The following is a 19285-nucleotide window of genomic DNA, read 5'->3' on the forward strand; positions in this document are numbered from 1 at the left end:
ACTCTTGCTGCTGGGACTGAAACTCAGGTGTCCATAGAGGCGTCCCTGGCACCCTCGCGGGGGCAGCTGCCCACTGCTCCTTGAGGAAAACGCCTGCCTGCTCCCAGGAGCCTCTGGCTTGAACCACTGTGAGAGGTGCAGTGACCCGCTGTCCCTCCCCGCACCCCGCCCTGGGGCACACGGTAATCCGTGCATCCCTCCCGCCCCACCGCAGACACTTCTAGATTGCCAGATACTTCTGGTTCTCTGCCCTTAGCTTTGGGCCAGACCCTCCCCTCCTCCCCCTGCACGTGCTGACACCTCCCACCTCCATATTCCTGGGCCAGAACCCCAGAGAGGGGTCTCAGAGGCACCACGGGGCCTCCACCTCGAGGCACAGACCGCGGGCTCGGGGGCGGGAGCAGGCCCCTCCGGTCACTGGCTTCCGGCTTCCCTCTCACCTGGCTCTGCCTGGGGCTCGGGGCTCTTCATCTCTGTGTCCTCGTCCAGGTCCACCCTCTCTTCCTGGCTGTTCCGCAAACTCCAACAGAGGCGGTGGAGCTGAGGGGAGACAAGGGGCCTGTCACCACCAGGGCCCTGCCGTCGAGCTTACGGTGTCAGAGCTGGGCCCCAGGGTCTCCAGGGGCTGAAAAGAGGTGTGGTCACTGGTTCCAACAAGGGAGGGAGGAAGGGGTGGGGTGGTGAAAGCGTGGTGCTCGGGAACCCCAGGTCTCAGTCCTGGGCTGGACACTGCGGGTACGAGGCATACCTCAGTACCAGAAGGCAACTGAGGTCCAGGAAGCTGTGCCCTCCAGGCTGGGAGAAGCGGCCCCTCACCCCTGGTCTGCTGCTCCTGGGTCACCCACAGGGCGGACCCAGGGGCTGATTTCCTGCCGGAAGAACCTCCTGGCTGTCAGAGACCAGCGCTCACGCACAGCCCAGGGCAGGCTTGGCCTGCCTCATCTTGGTACCCAGTGACCTGGCCCCGGCAGGGCTCAGCCACTCACACTGAGCAGGTGTCTGCAGGTGCAGAAAGCCGACCCAGCTCTCGTCCAGACCCAGGGGAAGGGGCCTCACAGGCCCCTCCCCCGGAGCGCCTCCTCCCGTTTCTCACCCTGGACACCCAGGACCCTGCCTGCTGGCCTCCAGCTCAGCCAAGCCCTGGGGAGCCCTGCTAGGCCCTCTGGCCAAGCCCATGCGGGTGACGCACCGGCGTCTACTCAGGCCCAGCAGGGCCGCTGGCTGGTCTTGGATTCAGGGACAAGTGACCACACTCCTCTGAGCCCAGGCATTTTATATTCCTACTAGAGTCGCAGACACCTCCTCCTGGGCAGGGCAAGTGGCTGGGGCGTGCAGGCCGCTGGCCACAGCTCTGCGGGCAGTACCGCCCCCCCCACCCCCACCAGCACCCCCACTGGCCAGGCCGGCGGCCAGGATGACCCTGCTTACATTCACTCACAGCAGAGTGAGTGACCTCAGCGCTTCACAGAAAATTTGTGTTTTAAAACTCAAACGTCTCACCCTCGGTGAGTACCTCATCGGAAGATTGCCTTTTAGTTCGGCTCTGTGCTTAAGGCACGGAGGTCACTTGCCCATTTCTGACCCGTATGTCACCCCGACTCCCAGCCCTCCGGCTTCTCTTCAGCTGCTTTTCTCCCAAGCTGCTCCCAGGACGCAGGGGCCGCAGGCCGACCCGGAGCACGCCCGCCGCAGCACTCACGTGTCTGTCTGGGATCGGCTCGGTGAACGCGGAGACGCCCAGGACGGTGAGGAGGCTGATGGTGAAGAGGGTCACGGCGAAGTAGAGGTAGTGCACGCCGCAGACGACCCGGGGGCACCTCCTGTTCACGGAGCAGCTCCAGGGCCCGTAGGCGAACTCGGTCAGCATGCGGACGGAGCCGATCGCCAGGCCGCTGGCCAGCCCCCAGAAGGCGCCCTGGCGGAGGAGGGGCCCCAGTCACCGGGAGCAAGGCGGCACTGAGCCGAGTCGCCCGGTCCCGGAGCTGAACCCGGCACGGCAAGGGCTGCGCGCACCTCGCAGAGCCGTCTCGGCGCCGGGAGACACCACCACCCGGGGCAGAACAAAGACCGAGGGGCGCGCACACTCTACCAAATCCATCGGAGAGCTCAGGGAGTACTGGAGACACGTCTAAGTCAGACGATGAGGACGCGTCCCACACAGTGTCCGAGAAGACCTCAGTCTCGCCTGCTGCGGTGGGGGCACCTCCATCTCCCCCGCTACTCAGGCGCAGACCCCAGGAGTCATCCCTGGCTCCTCCTCCGTCCACCCTGCCCTGCCACCAATCCATCAGCAAGCCAGGCTGTCATTTCCACGGAGACCACCTCTGTCGCGATCGTCCGCTGTCTCTCACACAGGGGGACGGCCTTCTGGTCTCTGCTCGCCCGCAGTCCGCGGAGCCCGTGTGAGCTCTTCGAAGCGCGGGTCAGGGAACGCCCTGCCTCTGCGGAAGCCCTGGTGGCCCTCCTGGCCGCCCTGAGAAGCAAGGCTCGGCGGCTCAGCTGACCTCACCTGGCTCCGCCCTCCCGTCGGCCCCCTCTGGCCACCAGGCGTGCCCTCCCCATCTGCCCGGCCTCTGCACGTGCCCTTCTCTCTGCCCTGGTCTCTCCCCAGACCTTGGTGGTTCCGGCTCACCCTTCAGGACTCCGGCTGCAGGCCACCTTCTTAGGAGAAATCTCCCGCTGCCCTGGCTGGTGCCCTTGTGCCCCACGCCCTGCCCCCAGCGTCTGCCCTGCTCACCTCCATGATACTTCTTTACTTCCCCCCCCTTCTTTACTTTTAAGCAGCACTACTCCACTCCCAGAAATCTTATCTGCTCGCTGGGTATCATCTGTCTCCTCCGCCGAGACACTGCACTCCTCAGCGTGAGGACTTGGACTTGGCCTTGCAGCCAGGCTCAGGGAGGCTGGATGTCGGAGGAGGAGAGGATGCAGTGTGTGGGGGAAGAGTCCTGGAGAAAGAACTGAAACCAAAGGCCGGGTGAGCCGTCCACAGGCCCCATTTATTGAAGGGGACGTGCAGGAAAGGGCAGACCAAGCAACAGATGAGGGTGAGAGAGACTGCCTGGAGAAGTTCTCTAGGCCAAGCAAGGGACCCACAATATGCTGTGACCTTGGACCAGGGTAGCCGGACAGCCACTGACAAGCTCCCCAACCTCCCTCGGTGGCAGGCCCCAACACCCCGAGAGTGACTCAGAGGTGGGAGGCAGGTCGTCCTGGCCGCCTGCTCCTCCTGCCCACACCGCTCCCAAGCAAGCACAGGGAGGAGCATTTCCGGAGCCCAGATGCCCCCTCACCCCATTCTCGGTGCTAAACTGAGTCCTGGTGAGCGGAGCCATGGCTTGGTGGTAAAGAATCCACGCCAACGCACGAGACTCAGGCCTCATGTGGGTTCGATCCCTGGGTTGGGAAGATCTCCTGGAGTAGGAAATGGCAACCTACTGCAGTATTTTTGTCTGGAAAATCCCATGGACAGAGGAGCCTGGTGGGCTACAGTCCAAGGGGGTCACAAAGAATCAGACACGACTGAGCGACTGAGTGTGCACCCACGAGCTGAGCAGAGCAGGAAACACTAGCCAACTGGCCTGGAGGACTGAGCCTGGCCTGAGCCTGCAGGAGCCAGCAGCCAGATGGAGGTGGACAAAGACTCTCATGGCAAAGCAAGGACTCCGTGGGGAAGGAGAGGGGCTGCAGAGGGCAGGGGACAGGCAATCAGCACCGCACATGACCAGCAGCGGCTGGGCCCGGGGGCTGCGTGCGGAGAGGCCAGGGCTGGTGGGCAGGCGGGAGCCAGGTCTCAGGGGCGCTGAGCTCAGAACGTGTGCAAGGCAGGAGAGACAGGTCAGGCTGCGACTCCACTAACCAGCGAAAACGCTCTGGCACACCGTGCTTCCAGTCTTAAGGGTGAGATGGTCAAACGGTTAGCTGGGATCTTTCTTTATCTAGTTCTACGTGTGGTGGAGGAGACGGTCTTCATGCAGGGAAGGTGGTAGGAGCCCGGGACTGAACATCCCCGAGCGTCCGACATCTCTGAGCAGGAAAGCATCCTCCTGCAGAGACCAACAGCAGAGGGCCCTCCTGTGGCCAGACAAGTGTGCAGGAGGGCCCCATGCGTGCTGCCCCACGCATGGCACAGCTAGAGGTGGACGGCCTTGGGAGGGCGGAGGACAGATCAGAAGCTGCCTCCCGCCAGCCCACCCTGCTGTGTGAGCCACCTACCTGCTCAGTGACTCTCTTGCAAAATATGGCCAGCAGGAACACGGCAGCCACGGGGGGCGTCAGGTAGCTCAGCACCGAGTGCATGTACTCAAACAGCTGCTCCCTGTGAGCCACTTGCAGAGCAGGGACCCAGGCGATGGAGACAGCAAGCAAGACTATAACGAAAAACCTGGAAGTTAAACCAAAAGTTTGATGAGTTGTTGTTTTTGTTTTTTAACCTGCCAATAAAATATCTGCAAACCATAAGCTATGAGCTCGTCCTGATTACGCCTCAGGTCAAACTCGGACGCCAGTTCCTGAAGTGGGGCAGAGACAGCCACACCCCTACACTCTGACAGGGCCCGAGGGTTCCTAAAAGCCCTTCAACTTCTGGACTCTGATCGTGGGTAGATTTCCATCACATTTGGAGGGTGTGACCTGAGGTGGTCATGCTTAAAATATACAATACATGGAGAATGTTACTTTCTTGAGGGATAACACATTTCTACACATTTCAAATAGAGCAGTGATGCGCCTGGCTTTACAGATTGGTGTCGGCTCCCTGAAGCCCTCGGCTGCTCACGCCGGAAGACTGCCCAACAGTCCACAACAAGCAACCGAGCAACCGGTGAAAGACAGAAAAGGCTGAGCACAGATTTCATTGCCTGCAGAGGGAACCGCCTAGGGCTTTCCACTGAAACCCCTGAAGAGCCATGCCTTGGAAGCAGAGAGCGTGTCCGGGACTAAGAATTCATGATAGGACTAGAGAAAACTGACACGGAGGCGCTCTAACCAAGCATAAGCCCCAGGCCCTCTGCGTCAGCCCAGAGGGGCGGGGCGGGGACGGAGATGGGAGGGACGCTCACAAGGGAGGGGAGATGCGCACGCCTCTGCCTGATTCATGCTGAGCTTTGACAGAAAACAACAAAATTCTGTAAAGCAATTATCCTTCAATAAGAAATAAATTAATTAAAAAAAACAGGCCTCCTTAAGTTCAAGGGAATCAGCTAGGAATTTACCTGCATACTTGAACAAAAGCCAATATTCTTCAGAGGAACATGATCCAGAATTCCTATTATCTACAATGTTAAGTATATAATAAGCTTTTCTAGGAATGGGGAGAAGTAAGAAAATGTAACCTATAGTCAAGGAAAACAGAGGTCAATAGAAATCAACCCCAAGATGGTTCAGGTATTAAAATGACCAAAGACTTCAAAGCAACTACTACAGTTATCGGAAAGGGTTCAGAGGAAATTAGAGTTACGAGCAGGCAGATGGGAAATCAAGACAGAAAATGGAATACTAGAAAAAAGTTTTAAAACAAACCAAACAGATACTCCAGAACCAGAATTCCAGTTGAAAATACGAAATGAAAAACGCACAGGTTGGCCTTAACAGTACATTGGAAATGGCAGCAGAAAGGGCCAATATCCTCAAGGGGGACTGATGAAAATGGAAACTGAAGAACGCAGAGGAAAAAAAATTTAAAAACAAACAGTGCCTCAGTGAGCTGTGGGACAATATCAAACGGCTAATAGGTGTGTAAGCAGAAGAGGGACGCAGCAGACAGATATGCAGAGAGATAACGGTCAACGATTTCCCAGACCTGGTGAAAAACATTAATTTACAGATTAAGAATTTCAGCAAAACCCAACCAGCACACCCAAAGCAAAACTGTCGAAAACCAAAAATGCAGGGAAAGTTGTAAATGCACAGGAAAGAAGGCGCATTACGTGCACAGAGCAGCGCTAGGAATTACAGACGACCCCTGATCAGAGAGGAGGAGCTCGGCAGCCTCGGCAGCAGTGAGAGCAGGCTTGAAGACGGACAGAGGGCCTGACAGACGCTCTTCCGAAGAAGACGTTCAAATGGCCAACAGGCACACCAAAAGGTGCTCACCACCACTAACCAGGCAAAGGCAAAAAACTGCAACGAGATACCATCTCATACCCGTTAGAACGGCTGCCGTCAAAAAGACAAGAGATGACAAGCGCGGTGAGGAGGTGGAGAAGAGGGGCGCTGCGGACTGCTGCTGGGAGTGAATACTGCTGCAGCCACTATGGGAACCAGGATGGAGGTTCCTCGAGAAACTGAGGACAGAACCACGGCTCAGGTCAGTTCACTCCCTCGCTCAGGCGTGTCTGACTCTGTGCGACCCCACGGACAGCAGCACGCCAGGCCTCCCTGTCCATCACCAGCTCCCAGAGCGCACTCACACTCATGTCCTTCGGGTCGGTGATGCCATCCAACCATCTCAGCCTCTGTCGTCCCCTTCTCCTCCTGCCTTCAATCTTTCCCAGCATCAGGGTCTTTTCCAAGGAGTCAGTTCTTCACATCAGGTGGCCAAAGTACTGGAGTTTCAGCTTCAGCATCAGTCCTTCCAATGAACATTCACAATTTCCTTCAGGACTGACCAGTTTGATCTCCTTGCAGTCCAAGGCATTCTATAGTCTTCTCCAACACCACAGTTCAAAAGCATCCATTCTTTAGCGCTCAGCTTTATTTATAGTCCAACTCTCACATCCATACCCAACTACTAGAAAAACCATAGCCTTGACTAGACGGACCTTTCTCAGCAAACTAATGTCTCTTTTTAATATGCTGTCTAGGTTGGTCATAGCTTTTCTTCCAAGGAGCAAGTGTCTTTTAATTTCAGGGCTGAAGTCACCATCTGCAGTGATTTGGAGCCCCCCAAAATAAACTCTTTCACTGTTTCCACTGTTTCTCATCTATTTGCCATGAAGTGGTGGGACTGGATGCCATATCTTAGTTTTCTGAATGTTGAGTTTTAAGCCAACTTTTTCACTCTCTTCTTTCATTTTCATGAGGAGGCTCTTCTTCACTTTCTGCCAGAAGGGTGGTGTCAGCTGCATATCTGAGGTTGATATTTCTCCCGGCAATCTTGATTCCAGCATGTGTTTCTTCCAGTCCAGCATTTCTCATGACGTCCTCTGCATAGAAGTTAAATAAGCAGGGTGACAATATACAGCTTTGACGTACTCCTTTTCCTATTTGAAACCGGTCTGTTGTTCCATGTCTAGTTCTAACTGTTGCTTCCTGACCTGCATACAGGTTTCTCAAGAGGCAGGTCAGGTGGTCTGGTATTCCCATCTCTCTCAGAATTTTCCACAGTTTATTGTGATCCACACAGTCAAAGGCTTTGGCATAGTCAATAAAGCAAAAATAGATATTTTTCTGGAACTCTCTTCCTTTTTCGATGATCCAACAGATGTTGACAATTTGATCTCTGGTTCCTCTGCCTTGTCTAAATCCCACTTGAACATCTGGAAGTTCATGGTTCACATACTGTTGAAGCCTGGCTTGGAGAATTTTGAGCATTACTTTGCTAGCGTGTGAGATGAGTGCAAATATGTGGGAGTTTGAACGTTCTTTGGCATTGCCCCTCTTTAGGAATGGAATGAAAACTGACCTTTTCCAGTCATGTAGCCATTGCTGACTTTTCCAAAATTTGATGGCACATTGAGTGCAGGACTTTAACAGCATCATCTTTTAGGATCTGAAATAGCTCAACTCGAATTTCATCACCTCCACTAGCTTTGTTCATAGTGATGCTTCCCAAGGCCCACTTGACTTCACATTCCAGGATGTCTGGCTCTGGGTGAGTGATCAGACAACTGTAATTATCTGGGTCATTAAGATCTTTTTTGTATAGTTCCTCTGAGTATTCTTGCCACCTCTTCTTAATATCTTTTGCTTCTGTTAAGTCCATACCATTTCTGTCCTTTATTGTGCCCATCTTTGCATGAAATACCACGTGACCTGGCAATTCCACTTCTGGGTATATATCGAAAGGAAACATGGATCGCTATCTTGAAGAGATTGCTGCACACCTTATCCTGTTTTTAATAGCCAAGACAGAGAAAAGCCTACATGTTCGTTATGGATGGATGAACATAGAATGCGTGGTGCACGTACACAGCCTATTTCTTCTCTTCTTCCCCCCCTCCCCCACCTCAAGCCATGTGAGATCTCAGTTCCCTGACCAGGGACTCAGCGGGAGCCCCCTGCATTGGAACCACAGAGTCTTAACCACTGGACCACGGGAGAAATCACTCTATTACTTGTTTTCTGTTCAACCTACCTTTCACTTAACTTTTATTCTCCTGACTTCTTTTGGGCTAATCAAATATTTTATTGGCTCGTTCGTGTTTTACTGACTTGTTACGCATCCTAGAGCTGTCCTTATGTCGTTCAGTCTGGAGGCCACACACGTACCCTTGGCACGCCTCGGTGTGGTGCCAGAGACCCTGGGACCATCTCCGCTCCATGCAGCCGCTCTCGCTCCCGCTGGGATTCCCAGCGTGTGCGCTGCTCCTCTGGCTTGCTGCTCCCACAGGCCTTTCTCCTTACTGATGTCAGCACCTGCTCTCTTCCATTTCCCATACACTCACACTTGATGGCACTCTCCATCCTTCTCTGAAGGTCAATTCTTCCATCCAGGTTATTTTTCCTGCAGCCTAAGACTCCCCTTTGGTATTTCTTATCATGAAATTCCAGTGGAATACATTCTGTCACCTTGCGTTTATCAGGAAACATGTTTGCTTCACTTTCACTCTGGACACTATCCTGACGGGTACTGAATTTCAGGCGGACAGTTTGCTCCTAGCACTTGAAGATGCCATCCCACCGCCTCCTGGCTTCTGCGGTTTCTGCTGAGAACTCCACTATCTGTGCCCTGGTCGCCGTCTGCAGGCGATGCGAGCCCCTTCCTGCTGGCTGCTCGAGGTCGTCCAGCTCCGTCTCCAGCAGCTCCGCCGCCATGCAGTCTGGGTATGGTCGCCTTTGGATTTATCCCGCCTGAGATTTGTGGGATTTCCTGCATCTCTGGATAGCTGTCCAGATATTTGGAACATTCTTGGTTATCGTTTCAAAATTGCTCCTACAGTTACACATATATAATTCCAATGACATAATATATTATATTCACCTGTGTTCCAGGTGTGTCTTTCTTTCCCTGCATGCTTTATCTTGGAAATTGTCGACTGATCCGTTTTCAAGCCACTTACTGTGTCCTCTGCTTCAGCCAATCACTTGTTAGCCCACCGAGTTGTTTTTTTTTAACTCATCTGTTTGGCTGCCCCAGGTCTTAGCTGCAGTGCACAGGATCTCTGCGTAATGTAGGGCCTTTCAGAGCATGTGGGCTCATGACTCTGAGGCATGTGGGATCTCAGTTCCCTGACCAGGGGTCAAACCTGCCTCCCCTGCACTGCGAGGGGGAATCTTAACCACCGGACAAGCAGGGAAGTCCCCGCCACTGAGTTCTTAATTTCAGATACTTGTTTTTCAGTTCTAGACCTTCTCATTTTTACAAATTCTAACTCTTTGGAAAAATTCCAAATTCTTTCCATCTATTTCCTTGTACATACAAACCATGGGGATTTCACAGTCTCTGTCTGCTAGCTTCACCTGTAGGTCTAGTTCTATATATATGACATGTTTTCTTTCACACGTATGGTAGCATGAATACAGTGGTAGAGAGGGACACCCTTTCCTTGTTTCCCTCTCGCTCCATTAGACATGACTTGATTTTCAGGGTGATACAGATATATTTTACTGGGTTGAAAGGTACCTATTTCACGAGATACTTTTTCATCATCTGGATATATATGACTTTCCTCTTTTGATCTATTAATATGGCAAGGTATATTACCACACTTTCTAATACTGAACCACTCTTGCACTTCTGGAAAATCATCACAGCTGGCAATGAAATGTCATTCTTTTAACATTCTTTCTAGTATTTTGTTGGAGTTGTGTCCACTATTTTATTCACTATTTTTGCACTGGTGTACAACAGTGAGACGAGGCTTTAGGTTTAATTTCTCCTGTGCTGTACTTCTTAGGTTTTGGCATCAATATCTTGAGCTTTATAAAATGAATGTGTCTTCTCTTTCTCCCCATGTGCTATAACAATTCACATAAAACTTGTATCTGTTTCTTAAAGTTTCTCACAAAAGTGCTTTTTAAAGAGTGAAACGCTAATAAAATGTCACAGCAAACTCAACTTGCAGGGGCCACACAGGGAAGGCCGTGAGCAAGGGGCGAGGAGGGAAGAGGGCATCCAAGGTTCGACGCAGGCCAAGCTGAGCGTGTGCGGTTCGAGGTGGACCACCCTATGGTAGCGGTGTCAAGGCCCAGGCCTACACGTTCGTGCCCCCGTCTTGTGCGCAGCATTTGTGGCCTCCTGGTTGACGGTGTAGCCCTGAGACGGGTGAGTTCTGCTTACCATGTGCTCAGGCAGACCAGCTCCCTTTTCTGAGCCACTACACCCGATTTGTATAGTAAGAACAAGAACTAAAATTTACCTTTAAAGGCTGTCCTGAGGACTGAAAGAGACACTGGAATAATGAGCACACACTCGTTCACAAGGACTACCTTGGGGGGTGTTAATAAACTATGCTCATTATCGCTGTACTCGCCACTTAATTTTCTCCCAAGTGGAAACAATTTCCTTTGTGATTATAAAAGCAATACATCTTCATTGCAAAACTGCAACAAAACAGAAGCAGCACCATACCACACGAAAAGATGCTAACCCCACATACAACACTTCGGTCCAGTCGCTCAGGCGGGCCCGACTCTCTGCGACCCCACCATACCACACGTAAAGATGCTAACCCCATATACAACACTTCGGTCCAGTCGCTCAGGCGGGCCCGGCTCTCTGCGACCCCACCATACCACACGTAAAGATGCTAACTCCACATACAACACTTCGGTCCAGTCGCTCAGGCGGGCCCGACTCTCTGCGACCCCACCATACCACACGTAAAGATGCTAACCCCATATACAACACTTCGGTCCAGTCGCTCAGGCGGGCCTGGCTCTCCTGCGACCCCCACCATACCACACGTAAAGATGCTAACTCCACATACAACACCACTTCGGTCCCAGTCCGCTCCAGGCGTGCCCGACTCTCTGCGACCCCATGCACCCCAGCATGCCAGGCCTCCCTGTCCATCACCAACTCCCGAAGTTCACTCAGCCTCACGGCCATCGAGTCAGTGATGCCATCCAGCCATCTCATCCTCGGTTGTCCCCTTCTCCTCCCACCGTCGATCTTTCCCAGCATCAGGGTCTTTTCTATTGAGTCAGTTCTGAGAGCCTAAATGTATGACGTAATGACTTATTGGGGGCATCATTTCACTGACAGCAGAAACTCGTGGGATTAGAGGAATACTCCACCTTCCTGTTATCATGAGCTCCTTCCTCGTGGCTGTCGGCCGGATCCGGGGGTAGATGTCCATGGTGAACACAGCGCTGGCACTACTGAAAACAGCAGTCAGGGAGGACATGAGAGAGGCCCAGAGGGCAGACACCACCAAGCCGCGAATGCCTGCGGGAGAAGAACGCTGCCTGGGCCTCCAGCACCCCGGCCGCCCCAGGAGGTGCCTGAGGCCTGCTGAGGAGCATTCTCACGCACTGAATTTGCTCAGGGTGGCAGTCCCGCCAAGCTGGGTCAGTGCATGAAGCTGTCCTTGCTCTGTGACAAGCCTCGCAGTCTCCTGCTGGGTCCTTGTATAATAACCAGAGTGGTCACTTTGGACATCAGCCTGAGGGCCCCCCTGCAGCCCTGCGGAAAGGAAACCACTGGTGTCCCCCTTTGACAGATGAGACCCAGAGGACCAGAGCATTAAGCAAGTGATGCAGCTCCTGAGCCTCACCGTTCCCATCTGCAAGGTGGGTTTAAAACTACCACACAGGGCTGTTGTTAAGGTGAAGACAACGCCCAACATTGGGCAAGTACTCAACAAATGCTAGCTATAAACACGACAAGCTCAGCTTTTGACCTGAAAGTCTACTCAGTGGCAGGGACTTTGGAGAGCGAGTCCCTCGTGCCACAGGACAGCCTGGGGGGTAACAGGGCCCGTGCAACAGCGCCCCCAGCCCCGATTCATCGGGGACAGGCCAGGCAGCCCTCCCAGTGCCCACGGCCCGGGCCGCAGCCCCAGCGCACAGACAAAGGCTTGGCTGGCGAAGCCAGGTAGCCTCCTTCCTGAGCTGTGGGGCAGCTGGCGCTTCCTTCAGGGGAGCTGTCTACAGCGTATTTTAGGGGAATCGATGTCTCCGTGCTGTTGGCCTGCTGGTACACAAAGCTAATGTGGAATTTAAGAAGACTGTACTCTTGGCTCGGCTCCTCTGGAGGTGGGGAAGCAGGTGAGAGGAAAGCCACCCCTCTGTTGTCCCACTGGCCTGAGCTCCCTGCGAGCGGGATGCCGCCTTGCTCCCCTCTGCGTCTCCATGAACCATCTGTGGTGGCGGGGTGGGGAAGATACAGGCTCAGCGGGGAGGGCCCCCACCCAGAGGGCCACCCCCTACTTGGTGCAAATGCCGGTGAGACCCGAGAGTCCAAGTGAGGAAGCAAGAGGAGGCCCCGAGGCTCCAGCAACGTGGAGGGCCTCTGCCACAGCCTCCGCCTCCCCTGGGACCGTCAGCTCCCGGCCCCAGGCACAGCTCCACTGCTTACCACTAGGCAGCAGCTCCACCATCAGCAGGGGGTAGGCGATGGGGCTGCAGCTGGCTTGGATGCCACAGTACTTCTTACACTCTGAAGGTGCCACACACGCCACCTTATCTGCAGACAGACAGTTGCACCAGCATGGGCCCCCGGCCCACCAGGAGCTCGGGGTGGAGTTTGGGGGAGGCGGGGCTTCTGCCGGTTCACTGCTTAGCCCGCAGCCAGTCCTGTGACCCCAGCAAGCCTCCCGGTGACCCAGTCGGTGTTGGAGAAGCAAACAGTGACTCGGCCTCACACTGACTGGAGGGCCGCTGTTGACCTTACCCCCTTCATCTTGCAGGGGCTGTTGTTTCAGAGGGTTTGGGGAGACATGTGGACAAAGGCAAGTAAATAAGGGAAAGTGATAGGCCACCGAGAGCTTAAACAAGGGAGAAAAAGCTGCCACCTCAGAGAAAAGCAGAAACGAGGAATCCTCGTGGACTAGGAAGAGGCAGGCAGGCCTGGGTTTACTCGGAGAGCAAGCAGTTTCATAAGGGAGGTCAGGGGAGCACATGAAAACCAAGGGGCGGCTTGTCCTCTGCCCGGCCCCACCCCCGGCCAGCAGGCCCCCAGTCCCCCTCCGTGTGGCCCGAGAAGGCCCCACAGGGACTGGCCGTGCCACTCAGGTGGGCTCGCTGAGACTCCCCGGGCATTTATGCCCAGAAAGGAAGCACTCTTCCCGGGGCTTTCTGGGCTGGAGGGTGGAAGCCTGGCGCCACTGGTGGTCAACTCACAACAGAGAGACTGCGAGAACACCAGCCTGAAGGAGCTAAAAGGACATCATTTTCCACCTAGAGCCCTAGCTAACACGGGGACGCCCCAGCAGGCCAGGCTGGCGGACCACCACTTGGGGGCGTGCAAACCCCGGCTCTGGCCGCATGAGACCCAGAATCTAGGCCAGAGACCTTCGCGTTACTGGAAAGCCACGCTCTTCCAGGAAGCGGGTGGAGGCCCAGCTTTTGTGCTGAGCGCCTCTCTGGCTCTGTTCAAACCCCAGGCCTGTGGACACCATCGCAGGGTCTGGCTCTTTCTAGGACTGAGAACAAGTGGTCCCAGGCCCCAGTGCAGTCCCCAGAGCACTCCACCAACTCTCTTCACCTGGTGGGTAGGCAGAGTTGGGGGGGGGGGGGCGGGCACGGGAGGCTGGCTCTTCCTGCGTCCCACCGCCCTCCACCACCCCCTCAGCCACCTCTAGAGTCCAGGAGTCTCAGGATTTCGCCCAGTCTTCCTCCTCAGTAGGTGGGGTGGTCTGTGCTGTGCAGGGGGGCTGCGGAGGCAGGGCTGCCAAGCCCAGGGGACTCTGGGGTCCTGGAGAGCAGAGGGGAGGGGACTATTTTCTCTTTTTACACAGCTTGCAGGCTTCTTTCAATGCGGGTCACTGTTCAAGTCTTTACGGAGCGTGTCTGTCACAATACCGCTTCTGTTTATGGCTTCATTTTCTGGCTGAGAGGCACCGGGGACCTCAGCTCCCTGACCAGGGACCGAACCCACGCTGGAGGGCAGCGTCTTAGCCACTGGGCCACCAGGGACGTCCCATGGGGCCTGTTTTCTACCCTCTGAGGGGGCACCACCGATGAGGCTCCAGAAAGAGCTGCCTGACAGCCAGACAGCAGACCTGGGATGCGGAGATGGAGCATGCCTCTCTGCTGGGACTGCGAGGAGTCAGCAGTAAGAGCGGCACGTCTCCGGGGCAGACTGGCGGCTGGACTACGCTGAGCCACGTCTCCTGCACGTGCCCCTTCGTCTGCCGGGCCTGTCGGGCACTGCGGCAGGAGACCATGGGAGCGGGCCGCTCTGCCCCAGTGGCCGCGCCATCGGAGCACGTGCGCCATAAAGGCGTAGAGCTGTTTGTCCTCAGTCATGTCCAACTCTATGCGACCCTGCGGACTGCAGCCTGCCAGGCTCCTCTGTCCGTGGGATTCTCTGGGCAAGGATACTGCAGTGGGCTGCCATGCCCTTCTCCCCATAAAGGCGTAAGGGATAAACAAATCTAGTACCGAGAGGCAGTACAGCCAGTAAAACAGGGCTGAAATGGGGGTGAGGGACATCACAAAATTACGACGGCTCGCTCAGGGAAGCGGGGACGTCTTTGTAGTGCTGAATGGGAAGAACGTGGGTTGTTTTGGGGGTTTCATACACATGCTGCCCCTGGGCTGTGAGAAGGGTGACGGCACCCGGCACCCAGCACCCGGGAGGGCTCGCACAGTGATGCCCGCGGTGACCTCCCCAAGGCCTGGGCCTCAGCCCCATACAGAGACCCAGCAGCGGCTGCAGGGAGGGTCAGCCTCTTCCCCCTGTCTACTTGCCCCTCTGCCATCCTCTCTTGCCACCTGCCTCTACGGTCCCTGCCAGACTTCCGCTCAGCCATGCCCCTCATCTAAACCCATCCGCCCCCAAGCACGCACCCTGGGGCACCCTGACGCCAGCAGGCTGCCCTCCCGAGGCGGGAGAGCCAGGAAGGCACTCGGTGTGAGTGCGGCAGAGCAGGAGTTACCTGTGTACAGGACCCGGCTGATCATTCCCGGCATGACGATGCTAAACATGGGCAGCAGCTTCAGGAACCCACACAGGACGCAGCCGCCTTTCACGTGGGACAAGTTCTTCCCTGCCAGGCAGCCCTGGACGAAAGTCTGCAGAGGAAACGCAGGTGGGTGGGGGTGGGGGGCTTTCTCAGAGTGGGTGAGCCTGGGCTGCCTCTGCACAGACAGGACAGGACGGGACAGGACAGCCGGGACCTGCAGCAGCAGGGGGTGCCGGCCGCTCACCCCGCTCATCCGGCGCCCCCAGGCACGCAGGGCCTCAGGAGACACGTGGACAGAGCGGCACGCCCTGCTCCGCGCACAGCTGCCCGAGCGGATGGGGGCAGCCTGCCCTTGGCCTCATCGCTAAGGCCGCACGTCCAGCACAGCGGTGCGGTGCTTACCAGCTGCCCCCCGGCAAGGATGAGACTCCCTCCCAGAGGACACAGAGCGCCTCTGCCCGACATCAATCCCAGCGAGGTGTGTCCCTTGCAACAAATGGGCGTTCAGAGCTAGGGCCAACCTCACTCGTCCCAGCGGAAGCCAACCAGTGTAGACCCTGCACGCCAAGTCTCCTGGGGGCACGTCACGGCCCGTGTCACGGGCTCTAAGAGGCGGAGTGCGCGCCGCCCGAGCAGGAGCGCACGCGGGCAGATGGAGAAGCGTGTGAGGAAGAGCATGCAGACGTGCTCCGCTGCACGGAGAGGAGGCAGCATTCTGCAGGCGCGAAGTGACGCGCTCAAGGCATACTGCAATCGTGGGGAGAGCGCTCGGCGCGGGACGGCATGGGGGCAGCAGTCGCGCTGAGGCGACTCTGTGCCTAGAGACAGTCCGCAGGGGTGAACTGGCGCGGCGCCGGCGGCCAATCCTGACGGGCAGGAGTCTCCTGTGTTCCTCTAATGCCCTCTTGCTTTTCCAAATGCGTTACTTTATTAATAGAAGGAAGAACCCCAGAGCGGTCCTGCCTCACGCAGCGGGCACTGCCTCTCAGGGAACCAGGCGGCACCCGGTGCCCTGGGGGCCTCTGCTGAGCAGGTGGGCAGCTGGGCCGCCCTTCCCTTGCCTGCTTAGCCCGGCGCACAGAGGGTATGGGCTCTAAGCGAGGGGCGGGGGGAGGGCTGGGGCCGGAGCCCACTCCTGTTCTGAGGACAGGACGGCCGTGGGGCACGAAGTCGCTGCATGCAGAGGGCCCTCAGCACTTGCATAGGTGGCCATGTGTCACCAAGTGGGGAGATGGACGAGTTCTTGTTTAAAACGGCGGGCACTGTCGTTCAGTCGGGAAGTTGTGTCTGACTTCGTGACCCCGTGGACTGCAGCACACCAGGCTTCCCTGTCCTTCACCACCTCCTAGAGTTTGCTCAAAGTCACAGCCATTGAGTCAATGATGCCCTTCAACCATCTCAGCCTCTGCCATCCCCTTCTCCTCCTGCCCTCAACCTTTCCCAGCATCAGGGTCTTTTCCAATGAGTCAGTTCTTCACATCAGGTGGTCAAAGTAGTGGAGCGTCAGCTTCAGCATCAGTCCTTCCAATCAATGTTCAGGGTTGATTTTCTCTAGGATGGACTGGTTGGATCTCCTTCCTGTCCAAAGGACTCTCCAGAGTCTTCTCCAGCACCACAGTTCGAAAGCATCAATTCTCTGGTGCTCTGCCTTCCTTAGCATTCAACTCTCCTATCTGTACATGCTTACTGGAAAGACCATACCCTTGACTATACAGATCTTTGCTGGCAAAGTGATGTCTCTGCTTTTTAATATACTATCTAGGTTTATCATAGCTTTCCTTCCAAGAAGCAAGAGTCCTCTGATTTCTTGGCTACAGTCACCATCCACAGCGGTAGGCAAAGGAAAAGTTTTCCTTCTGTCCGTTTATTTGCCTCTTTTTAAAAAAAAATTTTTTCTTAAATCATTTTCTTTACTAGTTTGGAAGTTAGAAATTCTACTTTAACGCTCTTAATAATTACCCTTAACATTTTAACATGGATACAACTCCAGATCTAAAGGAAACCAGTATTCGCACACTCCTCAACAATTTCAGGTGCACAGACAGACTGAGCTCCGATTGCGGTCTCCGAGTCTTGCTCTGCTCTGTTTTACTTCCGGTGAGCATAACTGCGATGACCCTCAGGCAGCACTTTAGCTCTGTGTGTGTGCCGGCCAGCATCTCTAACCATCCCTTCTGCCCTCCAGGACCTCCTTTTACCTTACGCACCTCGTTTACTATCTAGGAAAGGTCATTACTTTTATTAATATGTATTTATTTATTTGGCGTCCTGGGTCTTAGTTGCAGCATGTGGGATCCAGTTCCCAGACCAGGGATTGAATCTGGGCCCCCTGCATTGGGAGAGTGGAGTCTCAGCCACTGGACCACCAGGATAGTCCCAGTACGACTTTATTTTGCCCTCACTTCTGAGTAATACTTAGCTGGGCACCTAATGGAAAGCGGGCATCTTCCTCAGTCCTTCAAAAGGTTTCCTCCGCTCCCTTGGGCCATGCTGCTGCTAAGTCTGTTGGGGATACCTGTCTTCCTCCACAAGTGATCTTTTATCTCAGGGGCTTTCAGAGTCTCATCTTTCACGTTCTGAAACTTCACCAAGAGGTGACTCTGTGTAGATTTGCATGGGAGTCACTGTGATTCCTAAATCTGAAAAGTCCTGCTCTTGCAACGACTGTAAAAATTCTCAGTTATTTTCTCCTCAAATATTGCTTCTCCTCTTTCCTCCTGGAATTTGAAGGAAGTATTTCAATTCTGTCATCCACGTCACCTAGTCTCTCGTTCGCGCTTTTCTGTGCGGTTGGGGCAATCGCTTCAGCTCTCTCGTCTAGGTTGCTCTCTCTTTCCTTCAGCTATGTTTAATCTGTTATTTTAACAGTTACTGAATTTTACATTTCAACAAGGATGTTTTGCATTTCCAGGAGTTTGATTTTAACCCTAACTGGTCATTTTTGATGGAATTGTGTGCTCATGTTTTCAGGCCCACTTTTACTTCCTTATATGCCTATTTTGTGTTTGGTATCTAACACCTCAGTTCTGTGAAGTGTGGGGGTTTCTTGCTTGTGGTGCTTAGGTTCGGCCTGTTTTCTACTTTTTACAGAAGGATTTTTCTTGTCTTCGAGGCAAGACAGCATAACGAGACACGTGATAAGCACAAGAGGAGGAATACAGGTAGCAAGGCCGTGCCGCACCGCAGAGCGCGCGGGGCTCCGGCGCTCTTCCGGCCGCCAGCCCTCCTCCTCCGGCCGCCCGGCCCTCCGGTCCACAAAGGTTGGCGCTCCGCCGGTGCTGTTCCGGCACGGCGGCCCCGTGGCTGGCAGCTGCGAAGCAGTCCTCAGTGTTAGCTGCCCCCGCCCCCCAAGCCGGTCTCATCCGCCCACCTCAGTCCAATCAATGCGGTCGTCAGGGCCTCACATGTGGTCCGTTGTGAACCTGGGTGAGGATTTGGGGGTGCATTCTGGGGAACATGACTGCTTGGTCACAGAGCACAGCATGCTAGACTTGAGTCAACACGCAGTCCTCCAGAGCAGGCTAGCCGGGTCTGCACTCTCACCAGAACCACAGGAGGATCCCTATGCATCCACATCCTCCCCGGCGCCTGCATCACCAAGCGTCCTGGTTTCTGCCAGTCTCACGGTGGTTGTAAATTGCGCTCCCCTGATAATGCTGCGGCAAATTTCATCTTCTGAGTTGCTTGCCCCTGTCTTTAGTCCCCGTGGCTGCTGGAGTGCCTTTTTCCTGTGGGTTTGCTATCAGTCCCCTGCTCATTGCAAACATTCCCAATGGTCTCCTCCAGCCCATCGTCTGCCAGCTTTGTCTAGGGCACCTTTGTTAAAAACGCCCCCCGCGCAATGTGGTCAAATCGCTATGACTTACACTCCCCACAACTAAGAAAGTATTCACCAGCGTTACCTTCCCTTATTAGCGTTCGGGCTTCCTTTTCACAGTGAAGGCTTTAATCCACTGGAAGTCTCCCCTGTTGATTGGTGGAGCCCCCAGAACATGCATTAAATCCCTACAAGTGCGTGAGTCTGTCTCTGAGCTCTTGACTCTGCTCCGTTG

At 55.0% G+C, this 19285-nt stretch overlaps 1 protein-coding gene across 1 annotated transcript in view; it reads right to left on the reverse strand.

The window, feature by feature from the left end:
- The window catches only part of LOC102185208 (sodium/glucose cotransporter 1), a 47172-nt gene that overhangs the window by 1826 nt on the left and 26061 nt on the right, over window positions 1-19285 (reverse strand). The window contains exons 9-14 of the mRNA XM_018044370.1: window positions 15207-15342; window positions 12683-12790; window positions 11401-11551; window positions 4216-4384; window positions 1700-1915; window positions 441-540 (exon numbers count right to left, since the gene is read on the reverse strand). Coding sequence (XP_017899859.1) covers window positions 441-540; window positions 1700-1915; window positions 4216-4384; window positions 11401-11551; window positions 12683-12790; window positions 15207-15342 — 880 coding nt within the window. The remainder of the gene's footprint in view (window positions 1-440; window positions 541-1699; window positions 1916-4215; window positions 4385-11400; window positions 11552-12682; window positions 12791-15206; window positions 15343-19285) is intronic.

The sequence above is a fragment of the Capra hircus genome, unplaced genomic scaffold, assembly GCF_001704415.2.
Source record: "Capra hircus breed San Clemente unplaced genomic scaffold, ASM170441v1, whole genome shotgun sequence".
Taxonomy (NCBI): domain Eukaryota; kingdom Metazoa; phylum Chordata; class Mammalia; order Artiodactyla; family Bovidae; genus Capra; species Capra hircus.